This window comes from Siniperca chuatsi, linkage group LG4, assembly GCF_020085105.1.
Source record: "Siniperca chuatsi isolate FFG_IHB_CAS linkage group LG4, ASM2008510v1, whole genome shotgun sequence".
NCBI classification, from domain to species: domain Eukaryota; kingdom Metazoa; phylum Chordata; class Actinopteri; order Centrarchiformes; family Sinipercidae; genus Siniperca; species Siniperca chuatsi.
In genome coordinates, this window is record NC_058045.1 from 13,800,222 (window position 1) to 13,826,137 (window position 25,916).

The following is a 25,916-nucleotide window of genomic DNA, read 5'->3' on the forward strand; positions in this document are numbered from 1 at the left end:
GAATTGATATACTGTAAAGTTAGGTAGGGCTGCAACTAACAATGCTTTTAGTTCCTGATTAGTGTTTGTTTTACAATTAATGTGATGACCTTATGCGATTCAGCAAAAAAGACGTGCTCCGACTGTCATTTTGTCTTCTAACTTCCTGTCTACACAGGAAGTGGGCATGTGTTGCATTTTGCAGATTGACGTGTGCTGCTTGTGATCACCTTGCGCCTACATTTGAGCAAATATCTGACCAGTTTTATAATATAACATTGTCTACTGACAAACCTTTCAACACTGCTCATGTTTCATCCGATGCTACCTGAATGCAGCATAACATTCAAAGGAACTGCAGCGACATCTTGAGGCCGTTCGGGTGAATGTAGGCGCACATCGCTACGTTAAATCCCGCGTCCCGTCCTGCCACGGAAGCAGGGCAGGCAGCGAAAGGAAGGAGCGGCTGTTCCGTCCAGCAGGTCGGCTCAGAAATGGGGGAAATCATCTTGCCACGGCGCATGTTCCTCTGGTGCATGGCGGTCATCTATCTGGCTGCCTTTGTTTCCCTCTATATGCAGATACCAGGTGAGACTCACTCGGCTGCCTGTGTGGAAGCTAGCTCACTTAACTTACTAACGTTACTGATGCGTGTAGCGTTATGTGTTAGCATGTTAGCTGGAAACTTGGCCCTCCGTCTTCCTGCGCTTTTCCTGCTGTCATGGAAGTTTCTGTGGGCTGCGGTCATAATGGTTTACCTGCTCCTGGCTAACTTTACAAGCTAACAGCCGCTGAGAGAGACCCAACCTGTTGTAAATACGCACACTAATGTGTTGTACTACAGTACCCAGAAACCCTCTGTTTGTTTGTTTTTATCAGTTGAGGACGCTTCATTTTAGTAGCCCAGCAGAAGTCCAGAAGACGTGGCCCACGCCCATGAGTTAAAAGAAATGCCAACATAATTTTCGAGTGCATCGCATTCTCACTTCATTTAAAGCCATTCCAGAAATGTATTTGCAACATTTTTAAACTGTCTGCAATTGTGAATGAATGGATTTTGAAATGAAGGACATAGAGTATAAATGCAATCACAGAAACTCGATCACATCAAACTATGAAGTATACTTTGTCTTCCCATGTGTTGTACACACATTGAAATACATGTTGAAATACATTACATTTAAAATGTTGGTCCGGTATTTATTCTTTATATGAGGCTGCTTAACTACAGGCATTTCTAGCTGGTCTGTGCCAGGTGCTCATTGATCCTGATGATAGTCTATAGTACTGTTAGATCCACTGACAGATACAGACAGAAAACCTGAATAAATGCATGGAGAAACATAACAAATGCAGATGCTTGCATACAGTGCACAAGGAATCTCCAGTGGTTTGATGTATACAAATTATATGAATCATAGGCACCTTTCTAAGACGCTTTATGTTGTTGCTTCCCATGTTTATGTCTATTTCTAGGTCTCTATGGTAATGAGGGGTTGTTGCCTGCTCGCTGGCAGCTGCGGTACAGCGGTAAGCCTCTAGGGGAACAGCTGCTGTCCTCTCCCACCCTGCTGTGGCTGGGACCTCATCTCGGCTTGGACACGCAAACCGCTATGGAGCTGCTGTGTCTTATAGGGGCAGTGCTGAGCCTCGCCGCCTTGCTGGTGGAGGCGCTGAGAGACAGCATGGTGTATTTCTGCCTCTGGGCCTTGTACCTGTCCATGTATCAAGTGAGTTTACAGTGTCCACTGTACACAGTTTTCCTTCACAGGCTGCCGTAGTTGCTGTCATGGTGTCCCCTCCTCTCACTGGCCATTTTTGTTTCTTGTTTCAGGTGGGCCAGGTTTTTCTCTACTTCCAGTGGTGAGTGATGATTTGTAGATTTGTGGATCTTTATGTTTTATTAACACAACAGTGCTATAAATATCAGCTGGTTATAGGATCCCGAGATGGTTTTGGCGGTTTGCTGATATGTTTGTCATCCTCGGTCCACTGTTTGTAACATCGTAGTAATGTTTGTCTCTGCTGCTGTGCAACAACACTGTAGACCTCACTAAATTAGAATGGCAACCTTGGTTCCCTTGTCCTCTCTGTCTGTCTCTTACTTGCCACTCTTTCATTGTTTCTTGTTGCTCTTTCTACTTATTACTGTCCAGGGACAACTTGCTTCTGGAGACGGGATTCCTCTGTATCCTTGTTGCTCCACTGACATTAATCAGAGGGTCACGAGGGGTCAGAGAGCATGATGGTGTGACCTTCTGGCTGATCCGCTGGTTGCTCTTCAGGCTCATGTTTGCCTCTGGTGTGGTGAAACTCACGTCACGTTGTCCCACATGGTGGGGCCTTACAGGTGTGTATGAGTGTCCGTATGGAGGATGTTCTTTGTGTCCCTTTTATTCTGTTTGTACACTACAAGACAATCTCAAATTGCAATAATTTGTAAGTAAGGATGCAAATTGGTTGCAGATGTGTCTTTTAATATGTGCAAAAGCAAAGAGAGAGGACATTGCTACAATTTGAAAGCTGCTATTTGACTGTTTTTATATTTCCTTTTGTCAGTGAACTATCAGGATCTCGTCTATTTTTCTTGTTTCATTTGATTAAATTTCTTTTCCACTGTGTGTCGAACAGCTCTGACATATCACTATGAGACTCAGTGTATCCCCACCCCACCAGCCTGGTTTGCTCACCAGTTGCCAGTGTGGTGGCAGAAGCTGAGTGTGGTGGGGACCTTCGTTATAGAGATCGCTGCACCCCTGCTTTTCTTCAGCCCACTGCGCAGACTCCGGCTTGGGGCTTTTTACTTGCAGGTGGGTAGAAATTCAAGTGCTCTGTAAAGTTTCTAAATTTCTTTTTACCTTTGCTCAGTGACTGGGGTGTGTTTTGTGTTAACTTTGAATGTTAGCAATCACCTTTGGGTTCATTTACGTTTCTTAATGCACGGTTAACTTCAGGGTTGTACAGTTGTTAATTCTTAGAAGTTGCACTACTAACTTTCCTCCCAAACTGGCTCTGAAATCTACAATTGGCAAGCATTGTGCTTAGTAACAAAATAAATAAAATAAAATTTCACTCCTCAAATACCTACCTGGTTTTGTGCAGCAGAAGAAATTATTGGTAATTTTGTTTTGTTTGTTTTTTTTCTTGTGTAGGTGTTGCTTCAAGTGCTCATCATTTTGACTGGAAACTACAATTTCTTCAACCTGCTGACTTTGACCCTCTGTACGTCTCTTCTGGACAACCAGCATGTACACTTCTGGCTACGCAAGGCAGACAAGATCAGCAACAATGGTATTATAAACATAACTGCTGAATACATATGCAGTCTACACACATTTGTAAAGTGTAGGAAAATAAGGAAAAACAGTATCACTCTCCCCAGGTCTTAAAGTTTAGGATTTGCTTAAATAATGAAGTATGCATGTAAAAGTTCAGATACACATTTAATGCTATAGGTTCAGTGTTGTTTCACAGACATTAATTTTGTCATATGCTGTCATCAGCATACGTCACCATATTAAACACCCACTATCACCTACAAAATCAATAAACACACTGTGATTGGGAAAAGTTTGCCATTTTTAAACCTACAGAGGGACACACAGTGAAAGCTTGAAATTGGACCTGAGTGATGTTGCCATAGTTTTCTTACTAGAGCATCATCATGCTCTCTCTCTGTTCTGGTCAGACTCCAAGCTGTGTTCGTGTCTGTGTTACATGCTGGAGCTGGCAGTCTGGTCTCTCATGATCTTCGGAACAATTGTATGCTTTGACCTACAGTTGGATACAACGAAGAGCGTCATCACCTCACGGACAGGTGTGTGTGTGTGTGAGAGAGAGCGAGAGAGAGAGAAAATAGAATATAAACAATTTAATTTTGCAGTTTGTTTACATTTTTGTCCTTGCAGCATTCACATACCACCAGCTTAACCAATTTCTGAAGACTGTCACTATCCCCTGTATCTGGATTGGTGTTCTCTCTCTCACCTGGGAGATAGTCACAGCCATGTTCAGGTAGGACTCTATCTGTCTATCTATTTGTGTGTCTTTGTGCTTGATTATGTAGTTTTGTTGCATTTTCTGTATTGCATGTTGGTGAGGTACCTCTTTATAGAAAATGTGTTAGTGTGCAGCGGAAGGACAAAAATAACGTATGTATTGTTTCTCTAGATGTGCGTGTGTCTCTGGTTTCCTGAAGAGGTTTTGTGGAACTGTCCAGTGGACTGTGTTTGCTGCTGCCACCGCTGCTATGTTCACTATTAGTCTGGTGTGTGCTGTTGGAAATGCAGTAATGGTTGAATTTCATATCATGAAGCTAATGTGTCATGCAGTTGAACATCATAATTGATCAGCGATATTTCTTCAAACCTGGTTGCTGTCACTCTTTATGTTGGCGCAAGTCAAACTATCAGTGTTTACCATCCCTGATCATATTTTCCCACTTCATCCATCGTTATTATTTCTAATTTCTCATTGCCACAATTTCACCAAAATACTTTCTCTGATGTCATCACTTTCTGACTATGTTCTTCTGTTCCAGGTGCCATTCACCTACATAGAGTTTGACTCTAATGCCAGGTTGTGGCCTGGAGTACATCGGGCCTATGAGCTGGTGGATCGCTACCAGCTGGTCAACTCATATGGCCTGTTCAGAAGGATGACCGGGGTCAGTGGGCGGCCAGAGGTTGTCATCGAGGGAAGCAGCGATGGAGTCGTGTGGACCGTGAGAGAAAAAAGATATCATAGACGATGGGATTAACTGTTATGTTTATGATGACAGGACTGCACAGCTAATTTTATTGAAGCATGCTGTATAAGGTGGTCCTAGTTTGCACAACCTGTAACTATACAACAATACCATGAAGGAAGTATTATAACAATTCAATTAAGTAAGTAAGTTATTCATATCAGTATATTTCTTCTATTTTCTTCTAGGAGATTGAGTTTATGTATAAGCCAGGCAACCTAAGTGCACCTCCTCCTGTGGTGACACCTCACCAGCCCAGGTTGGACTGGCAAATGTGGTTTGCTGCCCTCGGGGCTCATACACAGGCTCCATGGTTCACCAGCCTCATATACCGACTGCTGCAGGGCAAAAGAGATGGTACGCACCCTCAGAGTGCTACAGTTTATTTTTTTGCTGCATCTCCTGTCAGTCTTTGATCTCCCTAAAGGACAATTCAACACAGAATCAAATGGAGCAGAAAACTGGCACTGCTCTGCTTTTTTTTTTTTTTTTTTTTTTGATGGATTAAAACTTTCAAGGACGCTGCACTTCTTGACACACACAAACAGTGATGTCAGAGCAGGCGTTTAGCCATTGTCAGCTTATTGACAAGGCCTCCTGTGACGTCACTAATTAGGTTGTGATAAGAAGTGAATCTAGCCCTGGATCATTGCAGCTGTGCTCACACTAATGCACGGTCATGAACAGTTTAAATAGCTGCTTCTCACTAAAAGCCTGTATGTGTAGGATTTGAAAACTTATCTTTGGTGACCCCAAAATTATTATTGGTATTATTAAGAGAGAGAATGTTGCAGACACCAACGCGTGCACTGCTGCACCATCTTTACTTTGATGAATAACGAAAACATAATAACAATAATTAATGTTAACTCTTAATAAAGTTTTCCAGCAGCAATTCACAGTATCTTGGACCACAGCTACAGGTACTTTTAAAAGTTTTAACCCACAGAGCACAGTGCAGAAAATGTTCTCTACCCTAAATGATTCAGTGTGAAATTACCATTGAAAACATTGTAAGAACAAGCAGATCTCTGAAAGCTTTGTTGTATGTTCTGCAGTGATAGAGTTGATCCAGACAGATGTATCTCAGTATCCATTCCACCAGCAGCCTCCTGCCTACCTCCGAGCCCACCGCTACAGATACTGGTTTACTGAACCAAAGGCTGACGGGTCAGTGGTCTCTCTTTCTCCCTCTGTCTCAGTGTGTTTACATGATTATTCTTGGCTTTGAGGTAACCTGTGTGTGCTGAAAGATGTCACCCAACACACTTTGGAACGTTACGGCCAAATTCAAACTCAATAAACTGCCACTAACATGATTTATAACATGTTTCAGCATTTTTAAGTTCACTTAATTTTCCCTGTGCAAAGATGCGTCATCAAAACATTAATGGAAAAAATGTATATATTAAAGTATATTCTATATTATGTGAAAGGCACAAAGGGTTTGACTGTATTGTACTTAATTCATTGTTATACACTGTCTGCAACTTTCCTGCTTGTCTGGATGTTGCCGTCCTGGCCTGTTTATTAGAAAATTAGAAGTAACCTTAAATGCACACAAACGACAGGATATTTACTGTTTGGTCTTTGTTGGCAGTTCTTACCCACAGCGTTGGTGGAGGAGGGTCTATGATGAGGAATTCTATCCCACAGTGCACCTGGGCAACACCTTCCTGGAGAGCATGCTCAACCAATATAAACTCAAGGTAAGTTTTAAAAAAATGAGATCGAAATGAGCAAAGATGTTTTGCTGTATTGACCTTTGTCATAAAGCTTTCATTAGAAACTATGGGAAACAAGTGAAGAAGGGTGTCCCTTTGAAATGTCCCTTTTCATTCTTTAATCTATCCAATATTAATCCAGTATTGATTAATATTCATCTTTATTTGTGTGTAGGACAAATCATCACCACATCGTATGTCCAACACCACTGTTGCCCGGGCGGTGAGGTGGGTGCGCTCTAAGGTCAGAGGTGTTCCTGCCCACATACTAATCTGGACCCTGATTGTCTGCAGCACCGCCTTCTGTCTGCTCCAGGGATTGCAAAACAGGAACAAACACACGACTGTGAACAATCACACAGAAAATGTGTCTAACGGCTCTTCAGACCATTTTGGGAAGTCAGATGAACAGCAGGCAGCGGAGGAGGAGGAGAAGGAAGATGAAGAGGACCGCGAAGATGAGGTGGAGGAGGTCGAAGGAGGGGAGAAAGACGATGAAGAGGATGAGGCACGAGAGGAGGAGGAGGAAGACAGGACAGAAAAAGATGAGATCCCCCGAAAGAGAAAGTTTTGAAAAAGATGCAGGTAATCCCGTAGTAGACTGTTTTCACCACCTGCCTTCATAAAAAAATGACCAAAATGACCAAAGAAGTTGTTCTCTGTATATTTGTATTTCCTGATCAGCCAATTATGGAAAAATAAGTTTATTTGCCTTCTCCCACCTACACCTTATTACAGTACATTGTTCATATATTAGTTATATCAGAAAGCAATCACTCTATTCAGCAGATCTTTCCAGGTGTTTATAGATTTTAAAACCTTCCTGGTTCTGACTTATGTTGATTCAAAGTGAAATCTAGTCATCAGATCAAATCATGCTCAAAGTAGAGAGGAAATTTATAATATAAGGTGGGTTCTGTTTTACCCATCAAGAGAGTAAATGTGTGTTGTTCATGTTACTCTTTGTCTACTGTTATTGGTGTGTTGCACTTGTATGTAAGTGTGTGTGTTTGCTTAAGGTATTTTATTTGTGTCACTGTGGTCTCTTGCCTCTTGCTGTACAGAACTAAAACAATTCTGCACTTTCTTTTTTTTTTTTTTTTTTACGAATGTGTCTTGTTTCTGTCAGTATTAGAAATTAAACATCACAAATTAATGTAGTGCTTTTTAAAAGGTTTTTATAACATTAAAATACAATAAAATAGAAATGCATTTCTGTATATTTTTATTTGAAAATGTGTAACAATCATGAGTGGTTTATTTATTTTTATATATATATATGTGTGTGTGTGTGTGTCTGTATACATAAGATATATACAGTTACTCAGGTTATATTCTGAGTAGCTTGATAGAAATATAGTCAGTGATAAGTATTATGTGTCTACAGGAGGTACTAAATCCAGCTTTAGTGTTATAAAGTTACTTAGCATATGTAATCATCCTCTGTATCAGCTGATTCATGACAACATAGTGTTGCTGTTGAATTGTGTCTGTTTCACCACTTCAGTATTCCAGGACAGTACTTGTCGATCAGAGACTGGTAGTAAGGCTTCAGCTTGTCGACATCAGGCAGATCTGTTGTCTTTGTGTACAGGTCAAATTTGCTGTGGAAAGGATGGAAGATGCAGCTTCTGAAAGCAGCGAGCAGGATAATACTAGGGAGGTAATGGCAAGATACTCACTTGAACCTTTGGACCCAGGGCAGCATGTGCAGGTCTTTGTCACTGCACAGGTGCATGTAGTCTCCATGGGAGTGCCACGGATAGAATGAATGGAAGCGAATCATGTACAAACCCTGAAGAGAGAGGAAAAAGTAGATCCATAACTGAGCAGCTTTTCTGCCAGTCAAGACCTTAGCAATGCTTATAACAAATTTCACATTTGTGTTTCAGTAGTTGATGTCCCAAAACATAACTTTAACAATCATTTAATGTAATCATTTTGTCACCTCCTCTGGAATGGAGCAGTTGTTGAACTTCATAACTCTGTAGAGATACTCTGAAGACAACAATGCAGGAGTTCAGGTACAGTATCGTTGATAAACAGGCACTTCACTAGCAGTACACATTTTCTTATGGCTGAATGTGATGACGTCTCATACCATCATGGCCCCAGGACATGAAGACACTGTCGAGCCCATGGTTTGGTTCATAGATCCCATATTCAGTACTAAAGAGAGGAGAAAAAATCATTATGTAACAGGCCAAACTCCCAGTACATCAAACAACCAGCCTTTACATCAGGTGTTGTCGATAATTGTAGTGCTGAAATAAACAAGGATATTTAGAGTACATTTAAAGGCACTGTATTTTGTTCCATTCATTAAAACTGATGGATTATGGACTACAGATACCGAGTGGATAATTTAACTGGGTGTTTTTAAAGTAAAGGCAAAAAATTCAGAAGTGTATTTACAATGTAGAGGACGGAGGACACATGCTGTGTATCTGGGTAAATCCTTAGGTTGGTATTATGCACTTTTGAGGAGATGACTGGTTGGCTAAATGTCATAAGCTTCATATTTCAAGTAACCATGCCAACATGATAATGTAACATGGAAATACCAACTTGTAGCTGGGATTTTTGTCGTCTGGGTTATCCAGGAAGGTATTGTGTCTGAACACAATGGAGTTTTGAAACTTGCAGCCCACTGGGAAGGTGTCGCCTACTACAGCCCACTGCAGAGCGCACACATAGACTGCTATTAGAATTAATTGGATCTCTCCATGTATATTAAATAAAATTAAGAATGTTAGGGGTTATTGTAATAATGATAATCACTTATCAAAACAGAGTTCAAGCATGCCTCACATAAAGAGACAAAAAGGAGCGAAGAGGGGTCATAGAAATAACATTGAGAGTATTGAGAAGACAAATTGAACTCATTCTTCAGTGAGGTTGTTCAGGCACCCTAATGGAACTGTAAAACAAAACTTCTTCCCCTGTGTTGAACCTGTCTCCTACCTGTGGTTCATCCCAAAGAGCCATGGTCTTCCCAACATCATGGATCAGACCTACCAAATGGAACCAGTCTGGAGAGGAACAGTGAACACATATTTACCAGACTTCTGTATGTGTTTGTACACAGTCTCTGTGTGTGTATTCTGTCTCTCTCCCTGTATAGTACCTTTGTCTGGGTGTGCTTGGCGGATGCCCTCAGCAGTCTGGAAGGCGTGGAAGGAGTTTGGGAAGTCCACATCAGGATCAGACTCGTCCACCAGCTGGTCTAGAGACATGATGGCGTCCATCATCCCCATCTGAGTGTGGTTGCAGCCGGCCCATTCAGAATGCTGCATAGTCACAGTATTATAACTTACTATAATTTACTAAATGCTGCTTTCTGTTGAATTTTCAGGGATAGAGGGATCAGGTTTGTCTGCTGTTAACTTGAAAATGAGTTCATGTGTTATTGGAAACTTTTGCTTTATTCAAATGAGGCCCATCTGCTGTATGTTTTTGTGTGAATAACCAAATGCATCCAGTGAACAGCAATAGCAGTGACGTTATTCGCCAGTCACCTCTTATACGCTACATGTTACATAAAACTAAAAGGGCACCCCTCTTTTAATATTAACAACATTCTCCAATATCCCACACAGTTCTGAACTACAGTCCCAGGGTAGGTGGCCATGGCTGGGTCTCATATATAAAACAGGAAAGTGTCCCTGTGTGACCTTTGGGAGAAGTGAAAATGAGGTTAGTTAAATAACATTTAGTCCAGACAGAACGTCTATTGGCTCTTTGTCTTTCACTTCAGAGGACTGGACGACATTTGTTTGCTCAGTCTGACAGGACCACTCGGTCATCCAGAGCAAAGCAGAAATTCCCAAAATACAAAGAAAATACAAAATCAGTGTGATTTAGTGCAAGATAAGTTACATAAAATAGCATCACTGATATTTGACACAGAAAAAAACCCTTTTGATGCACCATCCCATTTAATTTAATATTGGCTGTGTTTCATTCCCCCCAATATCTCAGTAAAGAAGCTCCTGTTGACACTTTGCTGAAGTTCTGTGCACTTGCTGTTTTTGCTCCTGATTTACTCACCTTTTGCTTGACAAAGTCCAGCGTCTGGCTGGTGTGCATCAGCTTGTATGTGTTGAACACACGGTCAATCAGACTGCCACTCTGTAACATGCACACACACACACATGCAACACAACAACAGATTTACAGCATCTCAGGTTCAAAAAATACTATTGACTTAACTTTTAATAACTTCACATGAAATCTTCTACTGCAGAAATGTATTTTGGCAAAGACCGCTGCACAATAAAAGGTAATTAGATGGAGCTACTTACCACTACTAAAATAGTAGTATATTTTTAAATATTATTAAATTAAAAAGTAGTCCATGTGTGAACACAAACATATTTTATTACTTCACTAACTATTTAAGAGTGAAGGAACATAGGATGTAAAACAATATACACCACTGTTGAACACACAACTGAATGATTACAAGTTTCTGTGTCAGCCAAAAGAACTGGTGTTGAGCAACTTCTGCATTACTTTCAAAAACTAGTGATACTCAGCAATGTTTTATGTATTGCAATGTATAAAAATACTCAGGGAGGGTTAACCAGTGCAAGAAGAGAAGTTAATTTAAAGCCCCCCTCCTGTGACACAGTGAGTGTGATTAAGGTATTAACAGGAGAATCATACAGAGCTGTGCATGTTTCAATTGGCAAAACTCAATTACAACACTCTTACAGCACTTAGGTAAACACACACGTAGGGAAATCACTGGTCTACAGGGCAAATAAAGAGCAATGTTCTGCTGATTGAAACAGACTCCGCTCTTCATCCATCATCATCCCTGGCCCTCATGATTGAGACTGAATAGGGGGAATAATCATAGATCACTTCTTGAGATGCATTGTTTCTGAGAATTTTTTATAATTTTGTTTATATGCTGCATTCAACTGTAAGTCAGATTCCCCTCTCCTTAGCAGAAAATATTCAAGTTCCCCTCTCAGTCTTTACTTCAGAGATCAGGTACATTTTACCCATTTCCTTAAACCTGAATTCACAAAGTGATGCCAAACAAACACATGGATGTAATGTAGTTGACAATCACTAATATGAATAAAATTACATCCTTTTAAAAACACTGTCTTTTTACATATATGGCAAACAGTATTGCTGCATAATTGTAACACTCCCATAACTGTAATAACGCTGTGTTTCTCACCTCTGTATTAATGCAGCATTAAATAAGTATCATCAGCTGAAGAGGGTCTTTGAATGCTTACCTCAAAGTTTCTGTAGTCTTCCTTCTCTTTGGTTTCATTCATCTTCACATTTGGCCGATATACCAGAGATGGGTCTGGACCCTGCAGTTGAAATAAGTACAGAAAACATTTTCAGGTTTTACAAAGATGAATAACGTCGTCTCCTTCTTCTTTTGGCTGCTCCCTGTAGGGGTCACCCCAGTGGATCATCTGTTTCCATCTGGCTGGCAAACCGGGCCCCACCTAACCCAGCATGGAGATCTGATGATCTGCATATTTGATCTGGCATAGGCTTTTTATGCTGGATGCCCTTCCTGATGCAGCCTTTCCCATTTATCCGGGCTTGGGACCGGCAATTAGGAATGCACTGGCTTGTGCATCCCCAGTGGCTGGGGAGCAACACAAAGATGAATAACATATATGCTTTCAAAAGAAATGTACGAGTAGTTAAAAATAGATAAATATGTAAAAATGATAACACTGAAGTCACACATACGATGCTGATGACCCTCATGGCTGACAGATGAAGTCTGTGTTGTGTTGTGTTGGTCCTCTGGAGCTGTCTGCCCGCAGGCCTATATATATCCTGCTCGTTTCAACAGTAATGTTTTTGACCTGCACTGCAGGTCTACATATAGTGCACGCCAATGTCCAGTCACACTTTAACCAAACCTCATCTAATGGGGTACCCTGTGTTGAACCTTGACCTTGTGTACAAGTGTGTGTGTGTCCATCCCAGGAAGAGTTTTTCAATAATCAGCAGGTTACCTGTTTGGACTGATGTAGAATGACTCAGTAGTTTTTTGTTCCACAGTTTAGTTGTTTATTTTTAACTATATCATATATTTAATTATTGAAAAAAGCACATTTACACAGATTTATAAGTCAAGAAAATCACACACAAATAAAACAAAACCAAATAAGCCGCCGTGGGTACATCTTCATATTTCTGGGTATTGACCCCATTACATAACACACAACAGGATCTGAATGGTGATTTCTCAGTATCAAATCCTGGTTCACGGTGTCAGTTTGATCAAACCCGCGCGCATGCACACACACACACACACAGAAAGACTTCCACAGATTAGTTGTGACTGATTAGGAGGAAATCTGTTCTGTTTGTTGGACCAGAGGTAAAGTTGACCAAAGTGTTCAAACAAGGCACAGTCAATGACCCAGTACTCACAATTTATTGATTCCTGCCAGTTGTAGCCACCAAACGCCCTGTTTGACATCAGTGTCAGCAGGCCACCAGGTGTCCCTCTCACACACTTTGGACTGAATGTGTGAACAAGAGGAAATTCTTCATAATATCTATAGTAAAAGATGCACATTTTAATGTGATGTGATATTTCGTGGACTGGTGTAGGATTTGAGAGAATTTAACTTTTGGCTTGCAGCCCTACTCTTGCCTTCACTAAGAGAGGTCAGTGCCTGGTACACACACGTACACACACAGCAACAAATATCTGAATAAGCTGAGTGTTGTGCGTCATTGTGCTGTTTGTTTGTCCTTGCGAATAGTGTTGTGTAACATGTAAGAAAATGTAAAAGATCTATCTATCTACCAAGCTGTTAAACACTGTATTGTGTTTCAGGGGTGTGTCAAGGGGTGGTGGAGTCTCGGTCCAACTCTGAAATCTGATTGGCCGCCCCCAAATCCCAAATTATTGGCTAACTGTGGTCAACTTAGAACCACAACAAGCCACCACATTTTTAAGTGTTTAAAATGTTGTATAAAGCCTTTTGAAGGAGCTGCGTGAAGTCTAATAAATTACCTCAAGTGATGTCAGTGTCGGTTGGAGCTGAAGACTACAAGTTTGAGAATGAAAAAATCTGGGGGAGTGGAGTTAGAAAAAAGTGAGGTTACCGGACCTCTGTAGCCCCCTCCTCATCTCATGCATGAGGCTAGCAGCTCGAGGATACATTAGACTGAAGCACACCTGAAGCTCACTCAGAACTGTCGTGGACAAGTTGCATTGTGGGTAATGAAGGCACCAGGTTTTGACAAGGAAGAAAAACGTGTGGAATAAAAAACGATGACATCTCTGGTTGTGCTCCACAGATTTCAGTTTATTTGTCATGGAGAGTACTATTCAGCCTATGAAAACAGTGTCTTCTGTGGCTCTGGAGGGAACAGCCCAAAGTTTGAAAACCCTGATGACCCTGCTAACCCTGATGACGTCATAGTGGCGTCTACCACTTCGACTCTTTTTTAAATCTGTTTTCTTTGTGATGCTATGAACCTGATTCTGATTGTGTGTGTTCCTGGTCCGGCCGCCCTTCGTCAGAATAATCTGAAATCTAAAAATGCCTTGCACAGCCTTGCTTGTTTGTTGGTCAGTCAGTGGAGAAAATGTCTCACATCTACTACATGAACTACTCTGAAACAATAACTCAAATTTTGTCATGCAAGAATATTTTCATATTCTTATCCCAAATATCTCTTTTTTTTCTGTAAGGCATGCTCATATGAGGATTCACCAAACTCTCTTAACTGCGCAAACTTGTTGTAAATCGCTCGTTTCAGCCTGATGAGCGCCACATGTTCATGAGGAGGTGCATGTGATATAAGGCTAACGCCCCGGTAGCTCACTTGGTAGAGCGCATACCATTAAGGTTAAGGCCCCTGGGTTCGATAACCTGGTGCCCTTTGCTGCATGTCATCCCTTCTCTCTCCCCCGCCTTTCCTGTCTCTCTCTGCAGGTATCACTATCAATAATCAATAAAGGCAAAAATCCCAATAACACATGAAGGTTTGATTAGAGTTTTATTACACAATGCTGCTATTGTAAAAACAAAGTATTAGAAGAAGGCAACACAGATGGTTTACAAAAGGACACTTATACCTCGAAGGGGCGCTCACGCGAACATGAAGATTTAGTAAAGTGGAACATTTACAGCAAAACGGTCTCATTAATTTTAAGTTAAATAACACATTTTTAAAATTCAAGTCATACTGAATGTAAAGAAAAATAAAGTGCTTTCATGCATTTCTATTGCTTTCATGCATTTCTATTAACATTTGTAAGCCCTCCTGTAAGAACAACTACTGAAACTGGAGTCATGCTGAACTGACACACACAGAAAAGCAGAATAGTATAAAGCTTTAAATAACACTTTAATAGTCAACATTTACCATGACGCTTGATTTGGACAGCTGAAAGGCAAAACATTATAAGGCCTTACAAATGATTACACCAATTAAGGCTAAAAAAAAAACTTTATGGCAACAAAAGTCAAAAATGATGCATCGCAGATTTACAGTTTGCAGATAAAAAGCACTCTACAGTGTAGTTGTCCTCTCTCTGGTTCACTTGTTAAGAGAGTAAAGACAAGCTATCTGTTAAGAAGCGTGCAGACAGTTCATGGATTAGGGTTAGTGGTTATTTTGGCTAATTGTGCGCACTGTGGGGTTTTGGGTGAAAGGTTAACTGGGTTTGATTGGAGGTTATTCTCGGTTTCTATCTGCATTGAAGTAGATCTACTTGTTTGCAGAGGGAGATGAAGGTGCTTTTGAGGGACATGGTGGATTAGCACTGAGCTCAGGTAAATTCAGATCAGCAGGATCACCACTAATGACGATAGCAGACATTAGTCAGGTAGGCCAGTTTGACAGAGGCTTCTCTGATTCACAGTTTTCCTTGTTTACATACATAGTATCTTCATGGTTGTTAGTGTATATCTGTCAAAACACCTAGGACTCTAGTTTCACTGCAGTAAACTGGCCGTAAAGGCAGATAACGCTGTGGTCTTTAAGGAATCTCCCATTTGCGCTGGCCCACACAACCATAAAACTAGAGGCCGTAATGTTAAAGAATACAGAAATTCTGCATTATTACAACTTATGTTTGTAGCGTTGCCCATCGTATCTGTAGGTTGTTATAACTTTGTACTCACCAGAATAATTGCTTGGATCAGAAAACATGGTAACATTACTACATCAGAGTCTGATGGGCCAAGAAACTCAATGTTTCCTGTCAAATGATCAAACGAGTCATAAATTTAGCCAGATTATCTAAACTACTTTATTTGGAGGTAAAACCAAAAGATAGCACACCTGAAATGTTGTTGATAATAAGTTGAAACAGGAAGTTGGCCTGTAAACTGTGGGGAGAGTCTTGAGGCACCAATACAACCTGCAAAGCAAGGGTCATGTGTACGACAGGGCTAGCTGGGCTAGCTATCTCCGTCTGTCATGTGACCCTCTGCCTTGCAAGTTTCACTGTGATGGTTATTTACAACGGACAGTTTGGGTAATAATTGTACTATTCCCCTTCGTTCCCCCTGTTTGGCTAACCTGGGGGTTTCTTTCAAATCTGTCTGACTGCTTGTGTTTCTTGCATTGTCTGACTTCTTTTTAGCAATGTCGCCACATTACGAGATCTCAGCAATTCATTTGATGAGTACAATGTTATTACCAATGACAATGATAGTCAAAAGTACAAAAATAAGACCCAAGTTGTAATAAACCATAATCATCCTTTTACTGCCAAGCAGCTGAGGTCAGATGATACATCAAGGACCAACCCCGTCTCCTAGGAATGACCTGTATATAGGCCTACTACTAATTTAGAACAGCAAATATGTTTTGAGAGAATCCCGCTTTCTATTAACACATTGAAAAAATGTTGTGAATCAATGCATCTGGCAAGTTGCAAAAATGTTGATATGAATGTGTTAATAAAATGTTCACTGACAACGTATGTCATTTGTTTTCTGCCAAAATATCCAATTTTGCAAGCAGATATTGTATTTTTCATCACAACACAACTGGGAAAACGATTTAATACTACAAAAACGTAATTTCTAGGAGACAGGGTTGCAAGGACTGACAAAGGCTTATTTTGTGCCACTGATGCAACAAAGGACCTGGGTAACTTGCCAACGTTTAGTGCTAAAGGCATCTGGCTAGATTCGAGGCATGGTCTTAGCCATAGCTGTGAGGACTGCGAGGGTTAATGGGGGAAGAGTCTTCCCTCCCACTCTGTCCAATCAGCTGGTAGAGACGGTGGCTGAGGTTCTGAACCTGACAGGTGCCTAGGACACACCCTACCCTCATCAGATGTCCCTGGCCCCTACCGCTGCCACTGTTGGCATGACGACGACCCCGTGACCCACGCTGCCAGACCGGCGCTTCCCATAGCACACTGTCGCTTTCGTCAAGCAACTGGTCGGACAACCTCGGCGGGGGCTCTTTGTGCAGAAGGGCCCTCCAGATGATATGTCTGTCTCCCTGGGTAATGTGGTTGTCAACGGCAGTAGAGAGATCAGATGCAGTGGGCATGATGGCGGTGTAAGAAGACTTTGGGTATTTAGAGGTTCTGGGTAAACTCAGCCTGAGATACAGAGAAACAGAAGGAACGAGAAAATGTTTAGATGCAATGCAGAAGCAGTACAACACACACACACACACACACACACACACACACACAGCCTGTTCACATATGATGCTGGGCAGTCATGCACATGTCGCCTGCTTGGGTTTCTGAGTGAAACTGAATCGCTACTATAAGATGAAATGCCTCACAGGAAGTCAGGCTTGTACTGCGGGACTGTACTCAACCTGTGGTCTCTTCTTTTTTTTCAGGGAACGAAAGAGAGAAAGAGTGGATTGAAAGAGAAAGTGAGAAGGAAAGATAGAAGGAGAGATAGACAGAGGGTGGTGAACAGGTGAGAGTCTACAGCTGGCTATCTCTGTATCTTATAGTGTGGATGTGTGTGTGTGCATGTCATTTGTTATAGTATGCCAGCTTGCATTTCACTTATGATTTTATCACCTATGTGTGATCTTTTAGTCTATGCCTACATGGGCATAAACATATCTACAGAAAGCTGGTGGTGCCACCCAGTATGATATATTTAAAACACTTCAAAATAGCTGAAACGAAACATTTTCGTGAACATCTGATCATATGATGTGAATCCAGCAAAATGAGTTCACTTTGTAGGTCTACATGATACTTTACAAACTGGGAAACAACATCATGATGCAACAAACAATTTTGAGATATAAAAGCTGAAATCAGTTGTTTTTTACTCTCTACATTGTTTTCTTTAGTTTGTTTCAAAATTTTAAATGATAGGTTCACAATTTTCCAAGTCTGTCTTAATTAAAACAATATTGAACATTGAAACAGGTTTTGCCTGCTCAGCACCAAATGGCAGACAGATACAGTTAGCAACTAGCTGGTGAACATAATAGAGCATTTAGCAGCTAAAGAGACAGACATTTCCCTCAGGAGTTGGAGAATAAAAACAGAGCTAACAAATTTAAGTCAAAGATAACACAAGTAAACACAAAATGCAGTTTTTAAATGAAGGTTTGTTATTATTAAGGGAAAACAAAATCCAAACCTACATGGCCCTGTGTGAAATAGTGATTAAATTTGTTTGTGGTGCTTCCTGCACCAAAATGTTTTAAACCGACTGAGTCTGACACTGCCATCCGCGTGATCACCAACACAGCTAAAAAAACAATATTTCCAGTTTATCAACAACAATATCTGAGCTGACAAATCTTAAAGGGGAGGGAGCAAGACAGTGACAACAACAGAGCACAATGTAGGCGGTAGTGAGAAACTCCTACACCACCACTCCTCTTGAGTGGGTTTGAAGTACTTTTCTTTCTCACCTCCCTGCCGTCTAGCCTTTTTTTCTCACGTCGTCACAATACCTTTTTTGTTTTTCATTCATCCCCACTCTTTCTCAGACGTTCAAGAGTTCAGCTGCTAGAGCGAGCCGGTCTGTTTGGCCATGTGACCAGTCAGAAATTATACAATACTTAGTATTGTATAATTTCATGTAAAGTACCAAGGGACACATGGTGCTCTACAGCTGTCACTCAGTGAAGTTCTCTTTCTGTCTATCCATCTGAAAAGGGCCCTTTGCTAATCAATAGTAAATATAGTAACTTGCTGTTTACTGATGTTGATTTTGCCAGTACTTGGTTACCTTATAACTGTCCTGCCAAAGAGAAAATCACTTTGTATGTGTGTATAGTTGTGTGTGCGCACACACACCTCCCCATTCACAAGTGTTGGCTGTTCATGAGGTGAGAAAAAAAGAGTAAAGGGAGAGGGGCAGATGGAGCGAGATGTTTGTGTTTGTTTGGTGTGAAAAGTGGGCCAGAATACCATATGATCTTTATCCTGAAGCTAATCCTGACTGGTATTCTGATCACCCTTCTGGCCGGACACCTCGGGCTCTCATTGCCAACACGCGCACGCGCACACACACATGCACACACACACGCACACACACACACACACACACACACACACACTCATTCATTCACTCACCCACTCCTTGACCAACTCACTATTGTGTTATACCAGAGACTGGAAGCTTGTGAGATTTCCCAACTCTATTAGCTTTGAATAGTTTTTAATGGATGCTGAATTCTGGCAGTTCTGGACAAAAGTCACACACACACACATACAGGCATAATGTTGGTTTGTGGCACATTAGAGGGCACACACATGCAAGTGACATGTGACTGCCTGGCAACAAACAAGATTTACCAACGCAGAAACATACACACATATACATACATATATATGCAAACACTTTCCTACAATGCGTGCTCTACATGTGCATGCTCAAGTTCACTCTTTCTTTATTTCTCTCCTATGCACAAAAACACACTCACTCACATGCACACACCCATACATGGTTAAAAGGTTAAATGTGGTGAGGTTTGACACAGTTGTCTCTGGAGGAAAAGGCACTTGGTGCCGAGGGGCCTCCCAGTACAAGGAAATGTAGGCCACTGGACTGCTTGCCAGTGTAACAGGTAGAAATATCTGCTCCAACATGCAGCTAAAAAGTCTGGGAGCTATCTCTCACACTTTCTCCTTCTTGTGTGTGTGTGTGTGTGTGTGTGTGTGTAGTCCAGGTTGTGAACCTGTGGAAAGTCTGAGAGCAAAAGGAGCTTCTCCAACATTCCTCCCAAGTTAGAGCGCAGCATGGGGTTCTTCACAGAGGAACTGAACACACAAACGCACACACACTTTCCTGTCGTAAAACTACTTTGCGCAAAGCTAACTTCAGATCCCCACTGTTTCACTAAAGTTATTGTTACTGGGTCTATTCATTATTTTCTCCTTCGTCTTTTCTAAATTACAACCCTTTAATTTTTCTTTCTCTCCTCTTTTACTTTTTTCAAGGCATTTTGTCAAGTGTCAGCGGCAGTATTATGTTACATCAGTGCTGAATCACACTGAGATTCTCTCTCCTCGTTCTCATTAGCCAGGGATTTTTTGTTAAACACCTAGTGCGCCCCAACCTACAAAAACCTTTATGGAGCTCTTTTTTCTTATGTAAAAATGAATGCAACTTAAAAATTACCATTAGACAGTCAACTTTAGAAAAAAAGATCACAATAATAGCGTCTCTGTATGCAGAGACAAATGAATAATACACGAATAGCTTGTTATTGTTACAAAGATTTATCAATATATTAAAGAAGCTCTGGATGCTTCTTTACCTTCCACAATGCAAATATCCAACTGAACCTGATATTGTCTTTAGCACTCAAATTAAAGTGTTATAAAAAACTATGAATTGTAGAGAAATCCCTGTTATATAAGACTCAGAGACTGATGATGCATGGGTCTGCATGTGACAGTTATGTCTTTTTTTAATTTGCTACTGTGCCGGCAGCACTCGGTCACAAGATGCACTCACATCCACAACTATCAGAACCTACAAACTATTGTCTGTGGCGTGTGTTGATGTAGTCTACCTTACTGTGTTCTAGTGTGGCTTGTTTGCTGCTTGGCCCCTCTGCATGTACATGTATCCTTGTCCCAAATCCCACTAAATCAACCTCACCTCTGTCTCACCTCCTGCTGCTAAAACAAATTACCTCATTCTGCTGTTGCCTTTTTCTCACATTAATGACTGCCAGAAGGCAAGGCACAGGTTTAATGTTCTCCAACTACTGCCCTTCACCACTGTTAGGGCCGCAACTAATGATTATTTAGTCATTAATCGATTGATAATTTAGTCTAAAAATAGTGACAAGTTCCCTTAGCCCAAGGTGACATCTTCAGACATCTTGTTTTGTTCGCCCAAAAGTCCAAAAACCAAATATATTCAATTAACAGTAACATAAAACAGACAAAAGCAGCAAATCATCACATTGGAGAAGCTGGAACCAGAAACTGTTCTGTGCTTTTGCTTGATAAATGACTTGAATGATTAATTGATTATCAAAATTGTTTGTAATTGATTTTGTGTCAATTTACTAAATGATTAATTAGTCATGATTAATCAACGAATTGTTTCAGCATTAAGCATTATATCATCACAAAAATATATTGTGAAATAAAGGCTTTATGATTTGGAGTAGTTTTTCCTTCCCTGAATAGAGGGTTTAAGGATATTGTATGTAGTTCAGATAGTAAAATCAAATATGTGATTTTGGGCTAAATGATACACAGACCTAAATAAAATTGACTTGACTTGATTTTCTGTTATTTAAACCTTTAACAATGCTTCACAGTTGATTTAATTACAAAGAAAAAATATTATTATATATTATTATTATTATCTGATAAGAAGGCTATATCAGAGCAAAAATATAGTATAGGGCCTGTTGTATGGATATGAATGCGGTACCACTGAGGGACAATAAAGTAATATTAATAGTAGGCCTAGTTATTATTACTCACTATTGGGGGAGATATATTCACTAGAATCTAAAAAATATCAATATCTTGACTGGGAAAAGTGTTCCTTCCTATAATTCGATCCATTTATGATATGGAAAAATACTGACTAAAGATAAAAGCATTTCAGTTTAATTTCTGTTTCATGTAGAAATCGACCTCGAAATGACTCCCTGAATCACAAAGCGAGCAACATAAAAACAAAGTTTTGTTCCAAAAGCCCGTATTCTCATTTTCCACCTTCAACTAGAACAGCGTTCACGCTTCAGTGTGTAAATGCTGAGTGAGGCAGTGGTACCTGTGTCTGTGAATCAAAGCCTGGGACTGGATCTCCAGAGGCACGAGGCCGAGCAGCAGGCACAGCCACGCCGTAAACAGCGCACACATGGCGGCGCAGTGGACACGCACTGTCCGGGAGGGAGGCGGATCTCAGCGGACCAAAATATTATAATTTATTTTTTTTTTAATGCGTAAAAATCCAGTGACAGCTCTTTCGGAGCTGACGAATTTTAAGTGATTTCTAAGAACTAAATTGTCCCGTATAGATGAGTGACCTTGACAGCATTATCAATCTTGTGCGCTGCATCCTTTCTGCACACTGCTGGCCTTCTCGCTTTTAATGAGAAAAATCGTCGGAAAAAAGACGTGAAAACTCAGAAGCTCAATGGGGTTCACATCGGGAGCAACTGGAGTCCTGTGCTCTCTCATTTATAAAGCTTGATGGAGGGAGGAGGAAGAGGAGGAGGAGGAGGGGAGGAAGAAGGCTTATCATCTGTCCTACTCAACAACCTTACCTCAATTGAACCCCACAACCTAATTAAACCTCAAGAACTTCAGTCTTCTCATATAATCTTGGTTTTAGAAGTAAAGTACATTTGCCATATTTGTTGTTTTGGGTGTTTTTTTAAATGTGAGGTCATGGTGACCTTATAGGTAGGCCTATCCTTATAGATTGTATTATTGGATTTAGTTACTTTTAACACAGCGACCTTCAATTTGTGGTCAGAGTGAGCTTGACCCACTTAGAAATCAACTGCTGAACTCATCTTTAAAGCAGTGAGGTCATATTAAAGCCCTCTGGAGTCCGTCTATTCATCAGTGAAAACACTGAGCATGTTTTAGTACAGTAACATAACTTTATTTATATATCATGCATAGTATGTATTTCATGTCTGTAGACCATAAAACATTTTTTTCAAAATAAATTTAAAAACTGTGTTATTAATTTTTTCAGTAATTTACAGCATACATACTGTAGACTTCCAATAATAATAATAAAAAAAAAACACTGATTGGAATAAAATCACTTCACTACATGTAAATAGACTGTATTATAGTTGTATTTCTTCCATTTTTCTGCTGTTTGATGAGTTATGATGTGTTTAAATAGTGAAAAAATATTTTTACAACCTAGAACTGTTAATACTATAATAGTATTTTGAGTGATTATGACTAAAGATTTGTAAATGTTTTTAGGTGTCTGTGCCATTTTTCTTGTATTTTGGGTTTCTGGCAGCTTCATACTTTGTTATACTGACTAAATGCGAAGTCAGACTTATGGCTGAGCTTGTGCTGAAAAAAGGATACCATGAATGTGGGGTAAGGACAGTTTAAAAAGTGCTAAACAAAGAAATTAATGCATAGAAAGTTGGCAAAAATGACCAAAAAAATCCACCCGGACTCCAATAACAAAGCCATTATAAGAGTAGCAATAGTGCTATTGAACTATAGAGCTTTAAAATGAAAGCCTGCAGGTGTTAGCGAGACCTTGAAGTGTGAGTGTGATTGGTTGATTGGAAACTGATAAATACAATTATCCATCAATAAATAGCTCACAGTAAAACTTTGCTGATAAGAGGTACAAGAATGGTCTTACCATAAGGCTCCTGGTTCTGGCATTAAAAACAGAAATTACATGTTATATCTGAACTGTATTTATAGTAAAAGCTTTGTCAGTCTAGGTTTATGCCCACTTGCCCTTTTTAAAAACTATGCCTCTGGTACAGCACAGGTTTTTGTGATATTTGTAAAGTTAACTACAAAAACTGACATTTCTCTTTACAACCCAGCACAAGATTCAATCTCAATAAACACAAAAAATAAGAGATCGCTACCGGTAACTCTAGTGACTCATATGTATCCATACACAAAATATTTTCTTGTACAGTACAGTTTTAACAGCATTTAACCAGCTTGCTCCATTTAATCAGGTAGATTACGTTCTCTTTTGCAAGAGAGACCTGAGTGCAGCAGCAGTAATTGAATTGATGTGGTGGCCCAGTAGTGTGTATCTGCCCTTGTTTGAGATGTGGATTACAGGGATGTCACTGTACAAACTGTAACACACTGGTTCCCAACCTCAGGGTCGAGATCCCCCAAGGAGTTACTAGATTAATCTGAGGAGTCGTGACATGATTAACAAATAAGGGGAAAAGAGAAAAAAACGGCACTTTTAACGGATATGTCTCTCATGTTAGTTTTTTCATGTGAAATATGGGGGTAGTTTTACCTCTTCAGGCCTCTAAATACTCAAATTAAACAAATAATCATTCTTTGCTTGAAATGCTCACAGCCCAAAGAAATATGTAACCTATGACAAGGGGTTGTGAGTTGACTTTGCTTCGTCACATGGCAAAATGGTTGGGAAGCAAAGCTTTAACCCAACCACTGGATCCTGTGGCATACTTTTTGATATGGAAAAAGATTTTATATCAGACATTAAAGTGTGCGTGTGCAGAGAAATGAACATAGTTGTGTAACCAGGTTCAGGTCAGCCGTGGCTACCATCGTCATGGTGTCCCTCGATTTACAAATGTCCAAAGGAAAAGATACAGCGAGGTAGTCCGGTTCTGCGTTGGTCGCTGTGATCCTGTTCTCATTTTCCTTGTATAACAACGACTACTCTTTTGTGTGAAGGAGGACACAGATGAGAAGCTCAGAGTCTGAACCCGATTAAAAGAATGCTCTGTATGTGGAGATGGCTTCAGGCTTTAATTAAATGGCTGTGTGTGTGTGTGTGTGTGTGTGTGTGCTTGTCTGTGACTCAGCAGTTTGCAGTATTACCTTCTAAGCTCAGTTTCCAACACCATGAGCCTCAACTCAGTCCAACATGTGCATTATCTACCCTAAGAACAAACCTCTATGTGTGTGTGTGTGCGTGTGTGTGTGTGTGTGTGTGTGTGTGTGTGTGTGTGCGTGCATGTGTGTCCACACTATCCAGACTCATCCCCTCTCCCTCTGATCTCTTAGCAGGCAAAGATGCTTTGGCTCTCATTGGAAAGGCTGAGTTTCAGTCTTAGGCTTAACTTTGACGAGCCTGCTGGGCTGAAATCAGAGAGGAAATCAGACGTCTGGCCACATTCACAAACTTTGAATCTGAGAAATTTCCAGCTTTACCTGTCAACACAAATATTTCCCCTTTCCGTTGTGGGGATGATTTTGAACTGATTTATCACCCAAAAAGGTTTTTGGATGTGGAACTGATGTTGCACAAGTAAAAGGGCACTGTGTTAAAAACAGGAGATTTCTTCACTGTCAGGTTCAGTGAGTGCAGCAAGGGTTGAGAGAGGTGGTGGTGAGGCGTTCCTAAAAGTTGCTTAAAACCTTGCTAAAATTACTATAGACAAAAACATTATATTAGATAGCGTGTTGTCAGCAATGTCATTTTATCACTTATGGTAATTTTGAACGAGACACACTTAATTCTACAGGTATGGACAGTTTGTTCCTCTTAAAATATTGCAATTTTAATGGAATTATTTTGATCTTTTTTAGGTTTGGCAAGATAAAGCTTGTAATTCTAATAATACAATACTGGTCAATTTCAGAAAAAAAAAAATTTGTCACCAGTTTTTTCCGACATCTTTCCATTACAATGTGGTGGTATTTTGATGCCTCTGTGTGGTGAAATGGGGGACTACATGCTCGCGGTGAAAGAAAAACTACCACACAATACTGTAATCATTCACTCTTTGATCATATATTCCCATTTTATCTTATTCAGGGTTTTCAGGGTGAGTGGACTGGGGGACTAAAACCTGTCCTGGCATACTGTAATATTTGAACAAAAACACATCTCAAGACATAATTCACTTTTGTTGCTGCGGTGTTCAGCAAAGTTCTCATTTGCACAAATGCACTCACTCCCAGAGAGAGGGAAATAACCATCTATGCATCTCTAGAGTGACTTCATGGTCTCTGTATCAGTTTGCTTTCAGCATGCCCTGGATATTCTTTTTGTTTTTGTGACTGACAGCAAAAAGCAGAAAAAAGCAGCTTGAGTCTCTTGTCAAATTGCCCACAGTGCTGTCTGTGCATACAAAGGTGTCCTCTGGTAGCACTGCAGCTCCAGGATTTGTCTCTTGATTACATCAGTAAAACAGCCTTGCTCTCCAATCCCCCCCTTTGGAAACGTGTATCCACAAAGACTGTGGTGTCTGTTATTACTGAAATTGCAGTGAATTGTATTTTATTTTCGAAGTCTGACACTATGACAAAATCGAGAAAACTGCACCCCCAAACAACCTTTCATCGTAACGATTTTGTCACTCCT

General features: G+C 40.4%; 3 protein-coding genes across 3 annotated transcripts; 1 reads left to right on the forward strand and 2 right to left on the reverse strand.

The window, feature by feature from the left end:
- Positions 1–387: 387 nt before the first annotated feature.
- On the forward strand, positions 388–7,662 carry lmf2a (lipase maturation factor 2a). The gene is made up of 14 exons (XM_044194722.1): positions 388–567; positions 1,456–1,709; positions 1,814–1,842; positions 2,136–2,329; positions 2,611–2,789; positions 3,132–3,270; positions 3,668–3,796; positions 3,888–3,993; positions 4,150–4,246; positions 4,520–4,702; positions 4,915–5,083; positions 5,785–5,896; positions 6,327–6,435; positions 6,626–7,662. Exons 1-14 carry the CDS (start codon positions 474–476, stop codon positions 7,022–7,024), a joined length of 2,193 nt encoding a protein of 730 aa, XP_044050657.1. The 5' UTR covers positions 388–473; the 3' UTR covers positions 7,025–7,662.
- On the reverse strand, positions 7,659–12,340 carry miox (myo-inositol oxygenase). The gene is made up of 10 exons (XM_044194723.1): positions 12,184–12,340; positions 11,709–11,789; positions 10,501–10,581; positions 9,578–9,740; positions 9,415–9,482; positions 9,019–9,128; positions 8,552–8,619; positions 8,399–8,448; positions 8,133–8,245; positions 7,659–8,054 (listed from the first exon to the last, which is right to left on the reverse strand). The coding sequence occupies exons 1-10, from the start codon at positions 12,199–12,201 to the stop codon at positions 7,946–7,948; spliced, it is 861 nt and encodes a 286-aa protein (XP_044050658.1). The 5' UTR covers positions 12,202–12,340; the 3' UTR covers positions 7,659–7,945.
- Positions 12,341–14,441: 2,101 nt separating this feature from the next.
- On the reverse strand, positions 14,442–22,055 carry adm2b (adrenomedullin 2b). The gene is made up of 2 exons (XM_044194724.1): positions 21,663–22,055; positions 14,442–17,029 (listed from the first exon to the last, which is right to left on the reverse strand). Exons 1-2 carry the CDS (start codon positions 21,749–21,751, stop codon positions 16,621–16,623), a joined length of 498 nt encoding a protein of 165 aa, XP_044050659.1. The 5' UTR covers positions 21,752–22,055; the 3' UTR covers positions 14,442–16,620.
- Between the last annotated feature and the right edge of the window lie 3,861 nt (positions 22,056–25,916).

Bases quoted from the DNA above. Each gene is read 5' to 3' on its own strand.
- lmf2a (XM_044194722.1), top strand. From the start codon at position 474: ATGGGGGAAATCATCTTGCCACGGCGCATGTTCCTCTGGTGCATGGCG. The intron at 3,271-3,667 runs GTATTATAAACA...TGTTCTGGTCAG, and splicing joins AGACAAGATCAGCAACAATG to ACTCCAAGCTGTGTTCGTGT. The intron at 5,897-6,326 runs GTCAGTGGTCTC...CTTTGTTGGCAG, and splicing joins ACTGAACCAAAGGCTGACGG to TTCTTACCCACAGCGTTGGT.
- miox (XM_044194723.1), bottom strand. The intron at 9,129-9,414 runs GTAGGAGACAGG...TGCGCTCTGCAG, and splicing joins CTCTTTGGGATGAACCACAG to TGGGCTGTAGTAGGCGACAC. The intron at 8,055-8,132 runs GTGAGTATCTTG...TCCTTTCCACAG, and splicing joins CCCTGGGTCCAAAGGTTCAA to CAAATTTGACCTGTACACAA.
- adm2b (XM_044194724.1), bottom strand. From the start codon at position 21,751: ATGTGTGCGCTGTTTACGGCGTGGCTGTGCCTGCTGCTCGGCCTCGTG. The intron at 17,030-21,662 runs GTACCACTGCCT...TCTGTATCTCAG, and splicing joins GCTTTGATTCACAGACACAG to GCTGAGTTTACCCAGAACCT.